This window comes from Danio aesculapii, chromosome 17, assembly GCF_903798145.1.
Source record: "Danio aesculapii chromosome 17, fDanAes4.1, whole genome shotgun sequence".
NCBI lineage: Eukaryota > Metazoa > Chordata > Actinopteri > Cypriniformes > Danionidae > Danio > Danio aesculapii.
Window position 1 is genome coordinate 22610221 of NC_079451.1, and position 24356 is coordinate 22634576.

Here is a 24356-nt window from a genome sequence, read left to right on the forward strand (position 1 = left end):
CTCTGTCTCTCTGTGGGCGCAGACACTGCCCTGTCTCACTCCAATTGGCTGAGAAGCCACCAATCTGGCGTCCGGGAGGGCCGGGGGGACTGCATATGCAAAGCCCTGCTTCATATTAATGAGCAGCAATCGTGGCTTTAAGTCCTTGATTAGAAGAGTGCAAGAGCTTTTGGTCCCAACTGGCTGTGCCTATAGGCTGTCACCGGGAGAACGGTCCTGTTAATTGCACTGCTCAGTCACGGAAGGGAGAGAGGAGGAGGAGGTACAGAGAGAGAGAGAGAGGGACAGAAAGAGGAGCGCAGACACAGAGAGAAGAGAGAGAGAGAAAACTTTAATTTATAGAAGAGGTTTGCTCAAACGATGATCGCAGAGCGCACATGGATTCGGTAGAACTTTCGCTCCCTGAGTGTTTTTCCCTGCACTCCGATCAACAGTAGGTACATTTTCATTTCTTCTACTTCTTGCTTGCACTTGTGTGTCCGGCTAGACTGTTTGTTCCTGTCCTGGCAGTGTGCTTGTGTTTATGTGTGCATGTGGTCAGCGTAGTCCTCAACTCAAGGTTGTTTTCGCTGTCAGGTAGCTGTCTGGAGCCCGAACATTTATACTGTATGCTGTGACAGCTTATCCACTATTACAGCAACCTGCATCCGCTTTGACAGTACATAGTGTGTTTTGTGTAAATCATTAGGAGTGTGTGACGGAAAACAACATGATAGAGAGAGTGTCGAGGGAGAGACGAAAGCAACGGGATAGAAGGGAGAAAAGGGTCTTAGGTGGCTTGAATCGCAGACCGGTCGCACAGCATGTGGCCCGCTAAATGTATTAAAGACGGTGTGCTGGCTCAGAGAGAGAGAGAGAGAGAGATAGAGGGAGAGAGGGAAGGAGGGAGGGATTGAGTTCAACCGAGCAAGCGAGTGAGCGGACTGTCCAGGAGCCGGCACAGAGAACAGCTCCTGAGCTTCATATTTATCTCTGTCCCGCTCACTTCTGTCAGCACAGAGCCAGGAATGGGACTGATTTAGACATCAGCTAGTGCGCTGACAGGTTTATCTAGACTTTTCTTCTGGTTTAATTAATAGTTGTTTTATTAGTATTAGTTGTGTGACTAAATTGTGTTTGTGTCAAATCGTGTGAGATAAAACCTAAGAATTCAGTGTTCTATATGAGAAAATGTACTAAGATAACCATGCTTATGTGTCAGGAAAAAATGTTTAGTTAAATAAATTGAGTTTAAAATTCCTGTAAGTCATGTTTACTCCTAAAAAACTGCATTATTTTGTTAATCTTTGCTTTATGAATTTGAGAAAAATGTAATGGAGCAGAACATCATTTGATTAACGAAACAACAGAACTATTAGGCTAACCTCTTCCCTGTGTTGTGTATGAACACTGATAATAAAAACTGACTGCGAATTGACAACACCTACAGTGTGAAGTAATGGAAAAAACAAAACACATTACGACTGAAAATGATCAAAAGATTATAACCATCTTGGTCTGTTTTAAAATAAAACTATCAGCTTAACTTCTGTCTGAAAGCTTCTGAAATTCCTTAACACACCTGAAGAACAACATAGTTGTAAAAGTGAATTTATTTAGCGGTGACTGAGTTTTGAAATCTCCTGTGTTGATGGAATGACAGCAGTGGTGTGGATGTGTTGGCACACACCCTGCACAGGATCATTAGATTGACTGGATTATTCAGACTCATGAAAGGAAATTCAGAGATAAGAGTGTCGGTTCCTCACAGCCTTTTAGCCATTTGGCGCCCGCTCGCTGTTTGATCTTTATTTTAACACAAATTGACTACTGAGATTCTAATTAGTGTATTAATGATGGTAATAACAACAAGTGCTGGTTTAGCTATTATCATAATTACAGACTCTCACCGGCTGCATGTACATTTACATCTGCACGCTCATTTAATATTACATTCACGGTTGGAGATAATGGAGAGCGTTTTTGAATGACTTTTATTGTAATTTTAAGCTTAATATTTTGAGAAAGTGTTTAATTATTGTTTGGATTTTAATTGATCTATTTAGTTTTTTTTAGATTTGAGATATTTGAATGCTCATTGTTTGTTTTATTGTAAAAATAAGTAATAAAAACCAAGAAGTGTTTCAATTTTCCCAAACATTTTAGTTATTAAAAATAACAATATGGTTGGATGAATTTTTGAAATCATTTATACAATAAAGAATTTTAGTTGCAGCTTGCACCTATCCACTGTACAGCTGTGATTGTTTAGTGTCTTTTCAGCTTTGTTAAACGAATAAATGAAGACGTTTAGAAGACTTCCATATTTACATTAAGATCTTCGTGAAGCTTGACAAAATTGCCTGCCTTTTCAATTAATCACCTCTCATAATGTTTTGCAATTTCTAGAAAGTCAATATATAAATCATTATATGCATTTCTAGAATGTTCATTATTTGTGTATGTGTGTGTGTATATATAATGTGTGTATATATATATTTTTAATCAAACATAAAGGAAAGAAAATACATCAGAGCTTAATGCTTGACATTTTTAATTTCACCAGAAGCAAGCAGTCAGCTTTTTAAAGGCAATGGAGTGTGAATGTCCAGTGGAAGCGCGGTGTCATGCGTGTAAAATCACTGCTGGACTCTGCAGTGGGCTGAAATAGTTGAGCGCAGAATCGTACAGAAGGTGTCTGAGCGTTCACGTCATGCATGTTCAACCTTTTGTCGGATGATTTAAAACACCAAACCCCCCACCCCCCCACCCTCTCACTCTTTGTGACCCTTGATGAAAACTTGATTTTGCGTTTTCCACCCGTTCATATTTCTTTCCTCACACAAGAGGCGAATGAAACCCAGAGGCGGGGATCAGCAGGAATAAGAGAGATTGTGTAAATTAAATTCCGTTTAAATCTCCTTATAAAATCATTTACTTAATTCATCTGTCAAATGATGTCAATATGCACAGCGCAGATTTATTTATTCTGCCTCGTGTGTGTGAGAGTGTGTGCGCAAAGAGGCCTTTTGTTGCCGTTCAGCCTTGATTTGGCTCCATCCCATTCCCCTGTGTGAGAGGTGTCGTGGCTCGTCCCGCATGTCTTTCTCTTTCCGTGGCCCCTTGTCGATTACTGTCTGGACACTCTTTGTCTTTACGCTGTCCTGCTTATTGGAGACAGAGCATTGCCACTTCCCCTTATTTGAAGGGGTCCTGAGGCATTCCAAGGGTAATTAACTCCAGTTAAAAGAGAGCCCCCTCCCTCCTGGCCCCTCCAGCAGCCTGTCATTCAGGAGAAAAGAGAGGCCGGAGGGGGGGCCGTAAGGAAAAAAGGGAAGCTATATTTTTTGCTCTTTTGTTGAAAAGTGCAATAAGTGGCCCGTCGGACGGATGCACACACTCGTGTGAAACGCTCGCACGCAGGTGCCGCACACATGAAAACACACAGAGCGGGAGCCCTGATGATGCACTTGTCAATTTGTGTGATTTATGCATCAATCCATCAGGATTTCTTCCCGAATGCGATGGTGCATTTTTTTTTTTCTTTACGAGAAGTTGAATAAGGGTTTTAACAGGGTTCACGCCAGCTGAGACTCAACAAAAAAAGTCTAAATAAAAAAAACATTAGTGATTAGATCCTTAGCGACAATCTCTTTCTTTAAAACTTATGTCTTATATCTTGGTTTCCCCTTTGCTCTTGATTTTGTGGATGATTCGGTCTGCTGTGTGCCGGAGAGAGGCAGAGAGCCTGTAGGATACAGTTACAGCAGGTCAATAGGGAGTGTGGTCACTCCAGAAGCAGGAGGGTCCATGAGGGCTAGATAAGGGTGTAAAAATAGTGCTTTTAGCCACTGCGTTTTCCACCGGCTCCCAGCAGACTCACCGTTTGTCTCTCGGTATGCGGATATAGCTTTTCTGATTCAGTTTTGCTTTCCTGTTTAGCTATTTCTCCGAAGATGCATTACAACAAATGAGTGGAAATGATTGTTGATTAGGACAGTCTGTTGGTGATATTAAGAGTCTGTCATTTTCTTTGCGTAAATGAGAGATTCAATTTGTATGTTAAGGGTTGCGTCTATACAGTATGCATGTTTGGAAGGAGCTAAAATTCTCTCCAGTTCTAGTGGTGCAGATCTGGACTGATTTTTGAATCGCTTTTAGCTTCATTGGTCCTCAATGAAATTGCGAAATTGTGGTGGTCTTGTAGCAGAGAAAGGGAAATGAATCGCACAGCTGGGTGACGGATGACAGTGAAATATTTCTCTGCGCTTTCTCCTGTCATACATCACGTGTGTGTGTGTGTGTGTGTGTGTGTGTGTGTGTGCATGTGTGTAAGTGTGTGTGATGAGATCAGTGTGATGCTTACCGTGTAAGGCCAGGTTTTTTTTGCAGTCAGCAGTAGAGTCCTTCTAGACTCATTCTTTTAGATATTTACTTTTTTCTCTCTGTTTTTGCATCAGATGAATTCAGTCTACATTAATTCAGAAGTGCTTTTTCAGATTGCACTTGTGGAAATCAATTTAATTGTTAATTCTCTCTGCTGGATCATTTGTAAAACACCTTTTGAGCATCTGTAGGGTCACAAATATATGTGTTAATATCCATATGCACATCCTGAGGCCATTTTTTCCACCTCAAATAAAGCAGAATGATGAAATCCTCAGAGAAACACGCTGCATTAGAAATTTAGATGGTTCTAAATCAAGCCTCTATACCTGTATGTCATATTCTTCAGCACATTTATGTATGTTATCTTGCTTTCTTTGCCTAACATGACTTTTTAACACCTGTTTAAACGTATCCCCCCGGAAACGCTTAGGCAAACAGAAGCTATTGTTTCTTTTTCATCTTAAATGCGAAATTTCTTGACTTTGAGTCCCATTCAAACGAGTGTTATTTCCGCCCCGCTGTAGATTATCAAAGCAATCCTGATGGGAGGCTTTTGAACAAATCTGCTTATGTGCGGTAATTTTTCCAGACAGGGTACGGATGTACCTGACTGCAGCCCATGGCACTGTTTGAACTCGGGGTTAGATGTGCAGTTATAGCAGAACCAATCTTTTTTTACATACTTGGCAGGGGGCAAGAGTCGATCCTGGCATGTTCGTGTGACGTGTCAGACGGGTGCATTTGCGCTTCATAGCTCCGTTCTCGTCAGCTCCCAGCCCCTGTTGCACTGGCGAACGGCTGCATTCCCGTAGAGATCCGCATGCTTCCAGGCTGGAGCGGCCGCACGCGCTCCGTCATATTAAAGCTGACAGTCCATCTGCCGCGTGGCCGGCCACGCTGCCTGTGCTGCCCCTGCGTGAGAGGCCCGCGTTTAATTCCACCTGTCCCATTCTTCAGCCTTCAACCCCCAAAGGTTAAATCACGTGCTCGTCGATGTACAATAACAAGAAGCCCTGCTGACATGCTTTAAAAGCACCACTGGTGGCCCCTGTGACACCGTTGTACTAAATGTGCATCATTTAATTGCAAAAGCTTTTATTTTGGAACCTGTTTCAGCAAGTGTAAATGTATGGTTACCATGCATGCGTGTTTAAGCTGTGTAATTACCAGAGTATGGATAACCAGCCTGGTTGAGCTGTCAGAAAGGAAAGAGATAGACAGAGAGATATAGGGATGGCATTTACGGTGCATGGAGCGGGCCGTTCCTGCATAAGAAAGAATGGCACTTGTCTTATCATCAGACCCCCACTATTCACAGATGGAATAGCAACACATGAGTGAGTCGCAGAGCATGGCTGCAACACAGAACACGAGCACACACACACACACACACACACACACTTGGCTTAATTCAGCTCATTGTCCTGCGTGTTATCCTTGTCCGCATGGATGCAGTACTTAGGCGTTTTGACAGTAGCGTGAATGGGCTCAGGTAGATCCCTATAGATTCATTCTCTCCTCTAGAAGCGCCTGTTTCTCCCACTGATCTGAAGTGACACTTCATTTTAGCGGTTTCATTGTTTGACAACCTTTAGTTTTCTCAAACAATATTTAGTTCTTAATGTTTTATTTATTTAGTAATATTATTATTATTATTATTATTATTATTATTATTTTTTTTTTTTTTTTGTTTTTACTAACAACAATAATAATAACAACTTGTATAATATAATTAAATAATAATGCAAAGATAAGAATTATAACTTGAATGTTTAGTAAAAAGAAATGTAAATAAAGCTCAGGTATTTCAATGTTTTGTATAATATTGATGTTTTTTTTTCAAAACAATATATTTAATAAGATAATATTAATAATAATAATAATAATAATAATAATAATAACAATAATAACAACAATAACAATGATAATAAAGCAGTAAATAAGAAAAAAGCAGAAGAAGTATAAGGTCATTTAAATTTTGCAAAGTTACATCAGTGTTTATATACAGTATATATGTTTTAATACCAAATAGTGCATTTTATTTTCTTTAATAGGTAATTATTATTAATATTAGAAGTAGTATATATTTTTAGAAGTATCATATATGGTGTAAAATTGTGAAAAGTGGGTAAGGAAGCATGTAAATGATTAATGGCAGATGTACAATGTACAAATTAAAGAAAACATTTTTCGAACTGTGCTCAGCAAATCCAGCCCTAATTAATTTCCCTATATTTGACTAAAATATTTACTGTACGCACGATACCACGATTACCAATGTTATTTACATGCCTCTGTCACAAATGCTGTCCTGAAATATCAGCCGCACTTAGCATCCTAGATGAAATAATCTCTTTTTGTTTTCTTAAACTGTGTGACTGAGATAAATGTGTTGCGAGTGTACATGTGCTGTTTGTGTTTATGTGCACGTCTGCCTTACTCTGCATGTTTCTGCTGCTGACTTTGATTTGAACATTTAAGAGGATCTCTTATTCCACTAAAGAGATTTATATGACTGAATGCATGCAAATATGCTTATAAAATGTATTGCTAATCAACTATTTTACATGGCAAACCTTCCTTTCTGATTTCTTTTCAGATGTTTATTATTGTGCCACTGAAGTCAAAGAGTTTATGGCTTTTGATGTAAATTTCATCCTCGTTTGCTGCTGTGATGTGTCCTGTTATATACAGCATGGCCGATGGAAATGAACCCAATATATGTATATATATATATATATATATATATATATATATATATATATATATATATATATATATATATATATATATATATATATGTGTGTGTATATATATATATATATATATGGTGCACACTGCTTAGAAAGCATCCCTGCAGTTAATGACAGATATTTAATGCCGCTAGCATTGGGAGTGCAGTAGCGTGTTTGTGTGTAAAGTCACGTTAAAGAGAGTTCAGAGAAACAGGAGTGTATCAGGCCGTGTGGCGTGTGTGATGCTGAGGCTTATCGATTCCACTGCTCACTCGGCCAGAACTAAAGCCAACACATTACGTGTGTGTGTGTGTGTGTGTGTGTGTGTGGTGTGTTGTGCGTGTGTGTGTGTTGCTTTTTTTTCCACTAAGCTCTGACTGGCTCACCAGCCTCACACACACACACACAGCACACGCTGTTCTGCCCACTGTTTGTGAGGTAAACACACACTCTGAAGTGAAGCACTCCCAAATTAACTCTCAAATTAGCAATGATTGCCACAAAACATTTGACAATCACTTATGTTTATGAATTATTCCAATGCTTCCTGAAATGTTCACAAGTATTTGTGGATTCCATGTTCCTTTAATTGGATTAGAAATGAATTATTTTTGTACACAATGCCAAAATAAATCTGAATGAAATATTAAACTGATAATAATAATAACAATAATAATAATAATAATAATAATAATAATATTAATAATAATAATAATCACTAAAAAAACTTGATTACAGAGTCAGAAAAAAAAACAAGCATGAGAGTCTAAGAAAGTGAAAGACAGATCTTCACGGCTGCGTTCTTTTAGACAGCCGCTGAGCACAGCATTAGTTGAGTGATTAGTTTCATCAGTCCGAGTGTGGGGACAGTTGGGGGTGTGCGGCTCTAATGACATTGAACGTGTTTGCTGAGTTGGAACGGAGAAGGAGAATTAGGGGCCTCCTCTGTTAATTAGAGAGTGTGGGGCAGACTCACACACTCAGCCGCTCTGCCTGTGGCTCACACCACTTCACTTCTTTTGCTCTCCGGCGCTTTACTTTATCATAAAAATTCCACAGTTTGGAATCTTTTGAAATCTAAATCCAGTTGTTTTAGCGGAGAACTTTTAAGTGTGTGTTAATGTGCTCAGATGTTTTCTTAGGCTCTTTTAGAGGCCTCAATTAATTTCCATAAGTTGTATAAAGATTTTGCTGTACTAACAAACAAGGCGTGGGTTATTTACATGCAGTTAGAGACACTCCTGAAACATCTGCGCAGTCTATTGCTTTCTTCTAAAGTTTGAGAGTTTGTTAAAAGGAAGATTTTGATCTGCCGCTCTACCAAACGGTTGACCATGTTTTACTGTTTTAAATAATGACTGTTAAAGTAATTTAAAGAATGATTGTTTAAATAATGGTTTACACTACACCCCATTGTTGGTTTACAAAAAAAAATCTAACAAATAGAATGCTGTTGCACTACTACACTTGATTTTGGTTTTATTTAAAACAAGAAAACATGTTAAATGAGAATCTGAAATATTTATGGCAAAAAATAAAGATGATTTAGTGTTCAAAAATGTTTTATTTTGAATATTTTTTATATATTCACATACACTTCATATTTTTCGATTTTTTTCATAGTACACATATATATTAATTCCAGTACTTTTACCATAAACTGACATATCAACCGTTTGGTAGAGGTTGAAATTTTAGTAATTATGGGATGTGTTGGGAAAAAAAGCATTGAGTGTGTTAACTAGCGACATTAGAAGTTAAGAAATTAAATCCAAACATTTATTTCTTAGGGGGTAGTTAAAGGGATAAGGAGTATACGCTAAACTCACACAAGTTGGACGTCAAAACTTCTTTTTACGTTCACTTTATTGGTCATTTTTCAAGTTGTTCTGATGTGGAGCGTCCTGTAAATCCACAGGCTCCCCTTTCCTGATGTGTACAGGGGCCACAGGCGTGCGCTGATCCCCTCAGAGTCCCTCTTTTATCTGCCGACAACTCAGACTTGTTAAATCTGCAGGCCGGTAGAATGATGAGTCTGTGCATTAAAAAACGTCAGGACAGGTTTTCAATTAACGCCTGGCATTAACAAAAGAGGCCGGCTTTACTTTCTTCCGTTCCACATGCGGTTACAGCCGCTTCATTGAAGAATGCCGGTCAGGAAAAAAAAGAAGGAATATTCTTGTCTCGCAGTGTGTCGAGCTGCGTCACTGTCTGTCAGCAGTTAATGGCTCAATGGTTCTTTATCAGAATTCCTCAGTCCATCTCTCTGACCCTCGTTTTTATTCCTTTCTTGCTCTCCCTTTTGTTGTAGAATGAATTTATCAAAGGCCCAAGTTAATAGCGAAGATAAGTACGCCAAATGCGGCGCTTGGAGAACGCAACAGCAATACGACATCGAGGCCAGTCACATGCGTGATGCACATGCTCTATATAACCAAAGGTAAGGAAAGGACCAAAAACATTGTCATCAAAAGCCATGTCAGTTCTGGTGATGATTGTTTTATTTGTTTGTATGTCCTGCCTGCTTTTATCCATGCTTGCTTTATTTAAGTCAGTGTTTTAGTTTTTGTCGTTCAGTGTTTGTGTGTGTGTGTGTGTTTGTCAAGTCGCAGACTGTAACTTCTGCATGTTCATACCCATTATGTGCTGCACACTTGATCCTTGAGCTGTCTCTTTGTATTATTAGTATGCTAAAGTAACAAATTAATATGTTAACATGTTAATAACATACTAACCAGATCATGTTCATTTGTGGTTTTTCTCAGTGAATGTGTGTTGATGAAGATACATCTGTACATCTGTATTTTCTTTTACTCTGGAGACAGACAGACAGACAGACAGACACAGACAGACAGACAGACAAACGGACAGACAGACAAACGGACAGATAGAGAGACAGACGGGAGGGAGGGAAGTAGATAGATAGACAGACAGACAGACAGACAGACAGACAGACAGGCAGGCAGGCAGGCAGGCAGGTAGGCAGATACATAGATCAATAGATAGATAGATCAATAGATAGATAGATCGATAGATAGATAGATAGATAGATAGATAGATAGATAGATAGATAGATAGATAGATAGATAGATAGATAGATAGATAGATAGATAGATAGATAGATAGATAGATAGATAGATAGATTGATTGATTGATTGATTGATTGATTGATTGATTGATAGATTGATTGATTGATTCACAATTGACTGTCAGCCAATGAGCAAACCTAAAGCAAGAGCATTTCTTACACTCTAAAATTATTTTTGCTGCTTGTTCAAACTACTTATTGAATTTGCGTTGGACCAACATAGATTTAAGTTTGTTTGGGACAACTTAATTGTTTATGTTCAATCAAGTTAAATTTGTAAAACTAGCAAGTTAACTTAATCGATTTGTGTTGGGCACACCATAAAGGAATTGTATGGAACCCAACATTCTTTACAGTGAATGTCTATATTAGTATGTTTATTTTTCTCATTATAATTACTATTTTTTTATATCATTTTATACCATATCTTTATATTTTCATTTATTTGTATTTATTTTATTATTTATTAATATTTTTTGTTATTATAATGTTTTATTTACTTATATTTATTTACTTTGCAAATAATATACACACTGTAAAAATGCAGGGTTCCACATAATTCATTCATGTTTTCCCAACACAAATCGATTAAGTTAACTTAAAACTTTTACAAATTTATGTAGATTGAACATAAAAAAATTAAGTTGTCGCAATGAAATCTTTTGAACAAGTAAAAAAAAAAAGAGTGCATGTACCTGTTAATTATTTTACTGATATATTCTTATTCTATGTATTGTATAATTGCTTTGGCAATACTGTGGAATTCATGCCAATAAAGCTTATTTAAATTTGAATTTAAGTAGATAGATAGATAGATAGATAGATAGATAGACAGACAGACAGACAGACAGATGCACAGACACACAGACATAGATAAGCTGAGCTGAAATGTAGATGTGGGTTTAGAAGGCTAGAGAAAGTTATGTTGAGTTTATGGGTATAGGTTGGAGAGGTTGCTGCTTGTCGCCCCCTCCAGATGCAGAGGAATGTGTTAAATGCTTCAAGGATTCCGATTAGCATATAAATTTAGATGTATGAAGATCATTGCTCCGATCACGAGTCAGTGAGTTTTATCTAGATTTAGTGGGGGCTGATTTGCGTATAAAATACAGCCAGATGTGACCAGTTAAGAGTCCTCACCAAGCCCTTCTATCTCTCCCTCTCTCCTCTCTCTCTCTCGTTCTCTCTCAGGCCATCTTCTGTAAAATGTCTTTGTTTGACTGTTGTAATTTCAGGTCATTTATGGTTATTACTTTAGAGGTTATGGAGGGGTCAGGGAGAAGAGGGTCTCCACTTTTTGATTTATTTTAAGCGGTTCATTTTATTTTTCTTTGATATGTTCATTCATTTTTAGTAACATTTGTATTTGTCCATTCATTTTCATTTGCAAGGTATTGAGTGATAATTATGTATTACTATGAAGAAGTGATGAATATCGAGTGTGTTTTAAGGTACACTGAAGAAGTTCCAGCAATATCCTTATTGAGAGTTGTAACACTTTATTATGTTTACTTTGGTGTGTAGTAGTTTTTTTGGGAGATTGATGCAAGACTTTTAAAAGAAGGTGACCGTGCTTTGATGGGGGCCCTCAAATGTATTACAAGGATTGGATTTGGGACAGGTTAGTCCTGGGTCAAACCAATTAGGCTCCATTCGCATGCAAGAAGTCTTCCCTGCTCTAAGCCAATCAGGATCACGTTACTGGCGTAGCTTGTGGCTCTCGATTGACAGGCCTGCCAGGCAATACTGTATCACGCCATTGGGCTTGAAACATGGCCTGCTGGGAGCTGAAGGACATGGCTTACTCCCTAAATATACACATTGGTTGCAGCACAGTTTATACTCTTGTGCTGATTTGTTTTATGGAACTAGATGTGCATTAGTTGTGTATATTCAGTGTGGAAGCTAATGCCAGCTGCAATGCATTAAAAAAATTCTATAATTTGTCAGGTTCAGACATGTCAAATGCTTTCAACCATGTCAATTGGAGCAGGATGTTTCACTAGCCTTTGTATCAGAAGGTTTGAAATCAATAGCATACAGATAAACATAACAATAAAAGTACTGACCACTCATTAAAGGGATGTTCTGCCAAAAAAACTATCATTTACTCATCTTTCACTTGTTCCAAACTTTAAAGTTTCTTTTTACCGTTAAACACAAAAGAAAATATTTTGAAGAATGTTTCACACCAGTAATCGCTGACTTAATATTCATATTTCCTACCCCGGATGACAGTGGCCACCAGTTTCTAACATTCCTGAGAATTGGTTATTTTGTTTTCAGCAGAAATAAAAACATCTCAAAAAGTTTGGATCCACTCGCATTAGGGTGAGTAAATGGTTATATTTGGGTGAACTATCTCTCAGATGGTTTTATATCATAAGCTTTATGACCAACACAAACAATATATAATTCAAACTTCTTAAAATGTCACTTTGTTGAAAAAAGATTCATAAAAAGATGCATTTTTAACATACAAAGTTATTGGAGTTGAGATCAAGATTTCATAATGCTATTCAAAACATAAATATGTCAAAGAATGCCTTTAAATCAAGAGCTATGAACAATTTTAGGTACCAATTAAGTGGCCTTAATTACCATGTACTTTCATTTAAATTAAATATCTGGAACAATGTACGTATTATGATATACAGTTGAAGTCAGAATTATTAACCCCCCTGTTTATTTTCTTCGCCAATTTATGTTTAAAGGAGAGAAGATTTTTTTCAACACATTTCATATTAAAACATAATAGTTTTAAAAACTCATTTCTAATAACTGATTAATTTTATCTTTGCCATGATGACAGTACATAATGTTTTACAAGATATTTTTCAAGACACTTCTATAAAGCTTAAAGTGACATTAAATGCTTAACTAAATTAATTAGGTTAACTAGTCAGGTTAGGGTAATTAAACAAGTTATTGTATAATGATGGTTTGTTCTGTAAACAATAGAAAAAATATATAGCTTAAAGGGGCTAAAAATTTTGACCTTAAAATGTTTTTTTCTTCTAGCCGATGGTTTGTTTATTCTAGCTGAAAGGCTTTCTCCAGAAGAAAAAAATATTATCAGACATACTGTGAAAATTTCCTAGCTCTGTTAAACATCATTTAGGAAATATAAAAAAGGGGGAAAAAAGGGGTCATCAAAAGATGACAATAATTCTGACTTCAACTGTACATTTTTACACTGTACTTATATTTTAATACGTATCTAATGCGTATGTAATTACAGCTGTAATACAATTTTGTAAGTGCTTTTTTAAGTACACTGTTCACACATCCCTTACAACTTAACCCAGCCTTAAACCTACTCATAACTAACATATCATTAAATAATAAAAAAAAAAACCTGAATCCCACCTTAAGAGCAACATAAAGTAAGCACATTGTAGTTATGTTTTAATGCAAGTAGTAGTTAAGGCCACTTATATGCAATAAAACCACTTTTATTTAAGAAATATGGATTTTAGAATGCATACATGCTGTAGAAAAGAAATATTATTGGAGTACTTTATTTTTAAAGACAATAACATCTAAGTGAATTTACCTCAAAATGAATGTCATATTTATTTTGATGCTCTACTTGCCCTGCTTTACTAGTTGTTTGTAAAACTGACTAGCATTTTCAGAATATAATAAATCTTTTTTTACAGCAAATTATATTAAGTGATGGTCGTGAAACCAGCACTGTTACACTTAAATGCATACATACTAGGGCTGCACAATATATCATTTTAGCATCGATATCCCAATGTGTGCATCTGCAATAGTCGTATCACAAAGATATGCAATGTTGAGTCTAAATTATAGTTGAGCAGAAGCTACAAAATTGTATTTAATCACTGTACTTATACAGAATTCATATTATTTATGGCAAGAAAAATTTGTCTTGTTATTGGTCTAAATATCTACATTTCCAAGCAAAAGCAAGATTACTTCACTAATCCCTCTGCCAGATCATTTAGCTTGACTCTTAATTTTTACTTATTTCTTCTGACGGTAAAAACAAAACAATATTTGTACTTGCTCTGAAAATTGTTTTATATTTTGACTAGAAATGAGACGAAGTACATTTTGATTATTTAATTTCTGTATCTTAATACTGTTACGGCTCCCTAGAAAACCATAAACAGTCCTGTCCAAACCATCTTGTTCATATCGCAATATTTATCACAGAAAAAATGATCGCAACATCAGATTTTTCCAATATCATGCAGCCCTAATACATACACACATGCGGTACACAAACAGGTGCTGTTTACAGTTCAGTCAGTGATGCCAATATACAGTAAGATTCATAAAGTCTCAGGGGGAAAAGCATGCATTAATACCAAAGGCTGTGGAATCGTTGGGAACCACGAGAACTTTGAATGCTCATGGAAGTCTGCAAATCCCAAACAGCAACCTTCAACACTCACTCACCACACACATGCACACACACACATACACCTTGCACTGATAACCATGATCTGAAGCCTGGTCTGGGGGTCAGGGGAAAAACCTCTCCATCTGCTGGTGAGCTGTTACCCAGATGCAAGCCATTTCCCAGATAAACGGAAAATCAAGCGATTTAGCTGCTCGGCCTCCAGAGGCACTGTTTTATTTATATGATCAAATACTCGGAAAATGATTGATTTGTCAAGGGAGCGTCTTGTTACTGTAAATTTAGCGGCTTGTGTAATAAAGTAGATTGCCTTAAATGCAGATGGGGAATGAGGGGCTTTTGGGTGCAGTCTGAGGTGGAGATTGGATTGAATCTCGGGTTTATAACTGGGAGGATTATATTGTGGTATTAAAACTTCAAGTCTTTCAGGAGTCTTGGGGCAGAATGTGGATCTGTAGCTGGACAATTTATTGGAATATTACTGTGTTTTGGGGGTAGATTACTTGTTTTAAGTTTGAGTTTAGTTTATAAACAACTATTTTTGTTCAAATGTTCTACATTTTTCAAGTTGTTCGTGTTCTAATATTAATTTATTGGACCTAGTGGACGTATAATGTTACTAATTCTGTATTGTCTGTGTTGTAAGCACAATATTTTGCAGTTCATATTTTTATATGGTTAAGTTTTAATTGTTAATAATGTAAGTATATTTTAATTACAAGTTTACCTGTTCTAGTATTATTTTCTTTTGAATAATATAATACAATTAGAATAAAACAAAATTGAAATAATATTAGTAGTCACACCACTGGGTAAGTACATTTGTGTAAACATTACAAATCTTAACAAAAATGTATGATGTTTTAATTTGATTAGTAAATAATAATAATAATAATAATAATACTAATAATAATAATAATAATAATAATAATAATAATAATATAGGTGAATTGGATTTACTAAGTTGGCCATAGTGTATGAGTGTGAATATGGGTGTTTCACTGCATAAAACATTTGCTGAAATGGTTGGCGGTTCATTCCGCTGTGGTGACCCCTAAAAAAGTAAGAAATGAAGCTAAAGATAAATGAATGAATGAAAAATAATAATGTGTTAATACTTTTCGCGTGGGTTTCCACTGGGTGCTCCAGTTTCCCCCAAAGTGCAAAGACATGCCTTACAGGTAAATTGAATAAACTAAATTGGCCGTAGTGTGTCAGGATGAATGTATATGGATGTTTCCCAGTACTGGGTTGCAGCTGGAAGGGCAGCCACTGTGTAAAACGTGCTGAATAAGTTGGGGGTTCATTTCGCTGTGGCGACCCCTGACTAAACTGAAGGCAAAATGAATTAATAATAGTAATAATAATAATAATAATAATAATAATAATAATAATCTAACCTGTTGTTAAATGTAATGTTGTTAACATTGCTTATAGTTTATTTTACAATCTCCTTGTTGCACTGAATATATAATATTAATATAGTAATCTTAATAACAGTGTGCAAAATTGTATGCATTATGATTAAAATTACTCTTGAATATACACGTTTATAACTCAGTTCTTAAATTTAAAATAAAGTCTACCCTTAAATTTAAATTCGTATTTTTTTTTTATTCATTCATATTTATCTGTAAATTTGATGTATCAGTATATTATGAATACAGCATTGTTGATGATAATTATTTAATGGTCATATTGATTTGTATTATTACCAATAGTAGTAGAAGTGGTGTTCATTGTTTATATTTAGGTTATAAGTAATGTTTTTGTTTGTATTTATAGGATTGAAGATCTGTGGTGTTTTTTTGTTTTGTTCTTTGTAGTCTATTATATTTTTATAGTTTGTTTTTTTAGTAACCATTTAAATTTATTTTTTTGTTTTGTTTTCATTTGAGTTTAGTTTGTACAATTGTAATGATGATGTCATATGTAATGTTTTTGTTTGTTTTTATAGGATCGTAGTTCTGTCGATTTCTGTTTTGTAGTTTAATACATATTTATTGTTTGTTTACCTTTGTAGAAATAATTTTATTTTTAGAATTTATTTTTGTTTTCATTTGAGTTATTTAGTTTTAGCAGTTTTGATGTGTTTTTGTGTTGTTTAAATATTTATATAAAAATATGTCAGACTATATATAATATATCTGACAACTGTAATGAAAGAAATGGCACAGCTGTGGTAGATCAGTCAGTGAAGGTAGACGGATGTTACCATCTTGATCATCAAAACATCAAAGATTCTGAAAAATGATTCGACTATTTGCGCCTCTTCTTTCCCCCTAATGAAAGCTTGCCTGCAGACATGCTGGTGTTTGGTTCGGGGTTGGGGCTCGGGCTCCGTGCAGAGAGAGTGAGAGAGAGAGAGAGAGAGAGAGAAAGAGAGAGTGGCAGAACGGGTATTACAGAGGTAAACCCGATTATGGGCGGAATGTGAATTAGATTTTGTAACAGATGGTGGTGTTGAAAATTTAAGATGCTTTGCGGCAGGGGAAGGCGACAGCAGCTCGGTGCGTCTCTATGCGAGGGGGGTGATAGACAGCTATAACTCAGGACAATCCTGCCTTGACAGCCAATTTCAAGAATCTGATCTGGTTAAAGACATGGCTTTCACCGGTTCACTCACCAAAAAACAACCACCATCTCTCTCTCTCTCTCCCTCTCTCGCACCTCTTTTACACGCTTGTCATATTTCCTAGAATAAAATCCTCTTTAACCATCTGTTTAATAGAATGTGTTTTTAATCTCCACTTTTTTTACTCCCGTTATTTTTTATTATATTTACGTGCAATTTCATTTCTTTGAGACTACGGCTCATCCTCGCTTATCTGCTCTCGTGTCCTGTTGGGGTTGAATAGATGGGTGCTGCGCTTCAACAGCGCTAAAGCAGTAATTTTAGGCATATTGCTTATTGAAAAATGCCAAAGCTTATTTTGCTCTGGCCTGTTGTTTAGGGCCTGTCACTGTGGGACAAGCGGTCGCTTGCTGCTGTGTGTCAGATAATGAATTAATGATCACATCACAATCCTGTTTAGGGGTTTAAACTAGTTTGATGTGTAGAACTGAATGATGATTCTGGATAAACTGAGACACGTTTTTGTTTTGTTTTGTTTTTGTTTTGTTTTGTTTTGTTTTGTTTTGTTTTGTTTTGTTTTGTTTTGTTTTGTTTTGTTTTGTTTTGTTTTGTTTTTTGTTTTTTGTTTTGTTTTGTGTTTTGTCTTTTGCTTTTTGTCTTGTCTTGTTTAGTTTCATTTAATTCCACTCAGTTTCACTATATTATATATATTTATATTATCTACAGCTTAGTTTATATAAATGATTAAATTAGCATTTTAAAACATTTGAAACAAAATATAAATAACAGGAAATGTTGCAATACTATTTTATTCACATGATTAACATCCATCAACTTGAAAATCTCTTGTAAATATGATTCAAGAACTAACTTATGAAGACTTCATGTTTCATTACTGTACTCAACTTTCAACAATCGGCACCTACTGGTGTAACAATTTAATTTGCATAACCATTTTATAAAAGGTAATTTGCTTTATTTGAAATATTATTATAAACATCAGCTTTTATATCAGTGCCATAAACTGCTATCCTAATATAATATTAAAATTATATTTAATTCAATTCACATTTATTTGTATAGCGCTTTTCACAATAATTATTGTTCCAAAGCAGCCTCACAAAAGGTGCAAATCATTACATTACAGTTAAAATCCTAAAGTATATAATGTCATTATTAAAATTCAAAAAATTCATTATTATAGTTATATGTTAATGCATGCAAGTATAAATGTGTGTTTGTGTGTGTGTGAATACAGTGCATGTGTTGTTTGTGTGCTGTTGAGAGGGACATCTTACCTGATAAAGCAGAACACTTATCTGCCCGCACAGGAAAATGACCTAAATCATCAAGATTTTCATCTGCGAATGTGCCAGAGACTGTCAAACACACACACACACACACACATACACACACACACATGGCTCTTATCACATATGGACATCTTAACCCTGCGCTTTTGTCACAAGAGCGGACCGAATTGGTCTTTTTTTTTCAACCTCTTATTCAAATAAATTTTAAATAAGAAAATGCTAATTGTTTATTCAGGAGGTCTATCTTCTCTATATACATTAGTAAAGGCTGTTTTTAACTGGAATTTAAGCAGAATCTAAGCATCAGCTCTTATCTTTGTACATTTATGATATTGAATTTGGAGTTTGCTAAGGGCCACTGGTGGTGGTGTAGTATTTATTACACATGTGAGCATTGGCTCCTCATCTCCACCGGCCGCCGCTGGCACTTTTACGGCAGCTCGCTCCATTGTACAAATGTGTTTTTGCCATTATCACATTGATTGCGTGTAATCAGAGGTGTTATTTTGCAGGCGTCCATCGACAATGAAGTGAATTACTACTTTCCAACCCAGTAATGTTATAACAATTGATCTGGCCATACAGCCGGAAAAGGCAACCTGTTTCGCATGTCTGTATTTCACATGCTGGAACGAGTGTAATCAGTATCCCCTCAATGGGAAGGCAGTTTTCCCTACCGATTTCTCTATGGTGAATGTGCTTTTAACTCATTTTAAAAAGTTTGAAAATAAATGTAGTGTTGCATTTAAAAACAAAATACGTAAAAAAAATACATTTTATTTAAAGAAAAAACATGATTTTCAATTAGTAAAACAAAAATAAGTAAACTAAAGTTTTCCACTAAAATCCACTAAAAATGACCAAAATAACTAGATTTAAAATGAAAATGTAATACTTAAACTACTATAATTTCTCAATTATACAATAACAACAATGATTGATATTGACACTGAAAATATTATAGGTTTTAAAATATAAATGTTTCAGTTTTTTTTAGTATATATTATCTGCATGAAATTTTACTCAGAATTTTTAATACATATTCAAATTTCGTGAAAAAATGTCTGATAGTTTGTTTGATTAATTGGTTGACTGTTTGCTTTGCTTGTTTGTCTGATTTTTATTTATATATTTTTTCATTCTCTTTATTATTAAAGTAACTTTTACAGAATTCTGCAATTTTTAAGTTTGTAATAATGATAAAAATAAACGTAAAATAAACAAACAAACAAAAATAGTTGTTTAGATTTTATAGATCCCAATGTTTATGATAATATTAATGTTTCAAATTCTTTTACACATTTCACATTTTATTAGTCGTATTACTTTTTTATTTACTTGTTTCAATTGTTTGATTGTTGTTACTTTGATTTTATTACATTATCATGGAATTTTCCTTATTTAGTTCTCTATTATCTGTTTATCTATATCCAAATGTTTAAATATAAAAAATACAGTTTATTTGAATCATCTGAATGTCTGTGAAGAGCTGTGTGCATTTGAACAGTCGGTTTCTCTCATGGGCAGTTTTACTCCAGCGTTTAGCAGGCTGTGTCGCCTCCAGCTACTCGTGATCGCACACACTTACTGCTTCCGGCAAAGAGAGACAGAGAAACTCTCAGTGGCTGCACCTTAATGCAATGATTATATGTTTGCCTCTATAGTTGTCAGAGCACTGGATCAAACAGCCTAATGACACCTTGTCATTGCCAAGTGCCTGCGTTTTCCAAAATTGTTTTCCTGCTGATTTGTGACACCTTGCCTGAACACATAAATAAGAGCGAGTGAGCAGCAGGAGGAAAACAAAAAGAAAACAATAATCTCTTTGCTCGCAGATCCACTCTGATTTTTTAACTTTCAGCAAATAGAGGCTTTAATATTTGATGTCCGGATAAGATCAGGAACACACTTCCGTACTTTGTACAGTGACTGGCCATCTGACATTATTACAGTATATATAGTCGGAAATGGCTGGAAGTGCATTTATTAATTAATGTTTTAATTTATTTTAATAGTATTGTTGAAGGTATTGAGTTATTTAAATATCTCATTACTTCAACTTAAATGGAGTTCACAATACTCATGTAGATTAGTTTTTTTTTTAACTCAAATGGTTTGTAGCAATTGGTTTCCTCAGTTTGAGTTGTCTTTAACTTATTGGGTTTTACAGAACTCAGTTGGTTTGAGTTCTCTTTATTATTTATTGGGTTTTACTGTGCTCAAATTGCTTCATTTACTCAAATGGATAAAGTTCACAGTACTCATTAGGATTAGTTTTTGAACTTAAATGGTTTGTTGCAATTGCTTTCTTCAAATGGTTTGAGTTACCTTAGGTTTTACAGTGTATATATTTGTCAAATATTTATATTATATTATATTATATTATATTATATTATATTATATTATATTATATTATATTATATTATATTATATTATATTATATTATATTATATTATATTATTTTATATTATATTATATTATATTATATTATATTATATTATATTATATTATATTATATTATATTATAATATATTATATTATATTTGTATTATATTTGTATTATTCAGTAATAGATATTACCCTTAATGCAACTTTCTCTGCATGTGTATTTTTACAACCCAGTCTTCACCATGTTTCCCATTCTGTCTATGAATCGTTTTTCGACAAATCCTCATGTGTGTTAGCCAGCAACGTCAGCTTATTTAAATCAGCAAATACACAGCACTACTCAGTAGAAAAGCCAGTGTCATTTCTTTTTATTCTGTACCGGTCACAAACTTACACTAGAACCGGAACACGATGACAGTGTTTTGTATAAAATTGTAGAATTTGCTAAATCAAGTACAATTTATGATGCCCAATCACATCCTTAACAATAAAGAACAACCGATTTATGTATAGCATTGTAGAATTTGCTAAATCCAGTACTATTTCTAATGCCCAATCACATCCCTAACAATAAAGAACAACCGATTTATGTCTCCTTTTTTAATATATCTTGTCTGCCGCCTTTTTTTCTCCCCTTCCACTTGACTATTATTATTTCCATTCATAAGCTTAAACTAAATTCCACTGCTTTTCAGCATAAGAACTCCTTTTGTTAATGGCACACTGTGGGATTGAAGCTCGGCGCCAGGCAGTGGTGAAAACAGATAAAATCATTACCTCTCAAATAGTCTCTTCTCTGTCGGAAAAGGGCTTTCTTTTCTTCTAAAATATAGGCTTTAGAATTCCATTTCTCTTAGAGCTAATGTGAATTTTACTGCCTCTAATTTTGGATTCGAGTGCAGCCCGGAATAAAAATCCACCATCTGACAATTGAATTTATAGAGAGTTGTGAATATTGCAGGTTTGGATTAATAGAGTCATAGAATTTCAAAGAGCAGCGAGAGAAAGAGAGCGCTAATAACTTTCAGTCAAAGTTATAGAGCAAAGTGTCTCCTGTTGAGAGTCTTAAGAGCGCCGCTGTAAAGCACGAGGGGCTCTTTTAACGTTGGCCCCTTTTTTTCTTTTGTTATCCGCCGTTTTGACTTCACACTCAGGACAGTAGGCGGTTTCTCAGCTGTCTCACTGAAACCAGTTTGTCTCGGCTACCCAAAATAGCCTGAGAGAATTTGTTGTGAGTGTAAACAGTGTTTGGTGCTTGTGTTTTCACTGATTTTAACCGGCTTTACACCATGTATAAATATACAACATGCATCCTTGACATTAGTGGAATGTTCTGGAATACCTTTGTGGCCCTCGCTCGCCCCACGACACCTGTCTGTGAGAACGAGTGTGTGCATGGGTGTACGTGATGCTGTGCTAGGGGTGTAATAGGAGCTTTTTCATAATCGATTGCCTCTCGCTACAATACAAGGAAACAGGTGCCTTGACTCAGCACATTTTGGACTGAGCTTTTACAACAGAATGCATTAATGGCTGAAAGTCTAAGTGCTCTTAAGATTGCATTACTGCTGCGATTTTATTTTATTTTTACCTCAATGTAACTTTTTTAGTTAACTTTATAGTTTACTTAATGCTACAAATACCTCGGTTAATAATTTTAGTATTATAATTTTTTCGGATTTTTTATTTATTAATTATTAATTATTTATTATTATTGTTTCTCTTATTAGCTTTTAACTTTTGTATTTTTTAAAAATCTAATGAATAAGATACATTTTTATCGGTTCATATTTAAATGAAATATTTAAATGGTCCTCTTCTGATAGTACTTATTCTGTCACAACCCCCCCCTCCCCCCCTCCCCTTTTTACAGCAGTTTTATAAATGTTTATTTAAATATTATTCATTCATTCATTTTCTTTTTGGCTTAGTCTCTATATTAATCAGGGGTCGCCACAGCGGAATGAACCGCTAACTTATTTAGCATATGTTTTATGCAGCAGATGCCATTCCAGGCGAAACTCGGAAACACCCATACACTCTCATTCACACACATACACTACAGAAAATTTAGCTTACCCAATTCACTTATAGCGCATGTGTTTGGACTTGCTGGGGAAACTGGAGCACCCAGTGGAAACCCACGCGAACACTTTATTATTATTATTATAACCTTTATTTTACCAAGAAAAACAAATTGAAATTAACAATCTCTTTTACAAGAGCGTCCTGGCCAAGATTACATGTCACATGTGTCCAACAGACAACAAACAAAAAAACAATTAAGTGTTAACATGAATCAAACATTGATAAACAAACTATTTAAAACATCTATAAGTCTGTGTTTCAATTTCTAAATCAGGATACTCATTTTAAAAGCATTTAGTGAAATCAATTCTTTAAACGGCAGCTTTGTTTGTTGATTATTCCACGCATAAGGTGGTGCGTATTCAAAAACCTTTTTTCCCATCTCAGTCTGCACTTTAGGAACAGACAGTAAAAAATATCCTGTGACCGAAGGCCATAGCTAAGGACAGGTTTTTTACAAATGTATTTCTGGAGATGTGATGGGAGTAAGCCTGATATAGATTTGTAAACAAAGATATGCCAATGCTTGAGCCTACAAATTGACAAAGCAGACCAACCTACCCTAGAATACAACACACTAAGACGATGCAAGCATGTAGATAACATTACCGTAGTCCAATATCGACATAAATGTTGCATCAACCAGTTTCTTTTTAGCATCAAAAGAAAGGCAGTTCTTAATTCTAAAAGAGAAGTCTAAAGCTTTTATTTTTTTCACCAATTGCTGAATGTGAGAACTAAAAGAAAGTGTATCATCAATTAAAATTACAAGATATTTGTACTGGGACACCAATTCAATATCTGCGCCAAGAGTAGTAGTAATAGAACCTTGCCTTTGCTTACTTTGTTAAATAAATTGAAAATAACATAGGTTTTATTTTATCGGCATTTAAAACTAGTTTTAACTCAGAATAATAAATTATGTTGAAGTTCATTAAAAGCAATTTGTAGTTGAGAAAGGGCCATATTGGGTGTAGTTGCACAGAGAAAACTTGCAAACTCCACACAGAAATTCCAACTGACTCTGAAGCTGTCACTTATTATTTTTATTATAGTTTTCAATTAGTTTGAATTCATTTAATCGATCATTCTTTTAGCTTAATATTGTTGCTGTGTTGTATATATTGTGAATATATATATATATATATGCACACACATTTTGTTTAGTCTGCTTCTCTCAGATTCCTTTGAATGATAAGGTGGTCTGGTTTCTTTAAAGATCTCTCTCATTCACTCTCTTTCTCTCTCTCTTGCTCGCTTGCTTTATGGGCCTCAGACGAAGTCATCTTTTACAAGCTGACCGGATTTTAGAGCCCTCATTTAGAAGCGGGCTTCCTTAATTAAAAAGACCTTTGTGTGGTCTTCCAGGCTGCCTATTTTATTTGTTCCCCTCCATCTCCATGTTAAA

The 24356-nt window shown here is 35.2% G+C and overlaps 1 protein-coding gene across 3 annotated transcripts in view; it reads left to right on the top strand.

Moving 5' to 3' along the window:
- Nucleotides 1-335: 335 nt before the first annotated feature.
- esrrga (estrogen-related receptor gamma a) overlaps nt 336-24356 on the top strand; it is a 114407-nt gene continuing 90386 nt past the window's right edge. For 2 of the 3 annotated variants that reach the window (XM_056477162.1, XM_056477163.1), the window contains exons 1-2: nt 336-433; nt 9415-9543. In XM_056477162.1, coding sequence (XP_056333137.1) covers nt 378-433; nt 9415-9543 — 185 coding nt within the window. In that variant the 5' untranslated portion in view covers nt 336-377. The remainder of the gene's footprint in view (nt 434-9414; nt 9544-24356) is intronic. The other variant, XM_056477164.1, reaches the window with a different exon arrangement.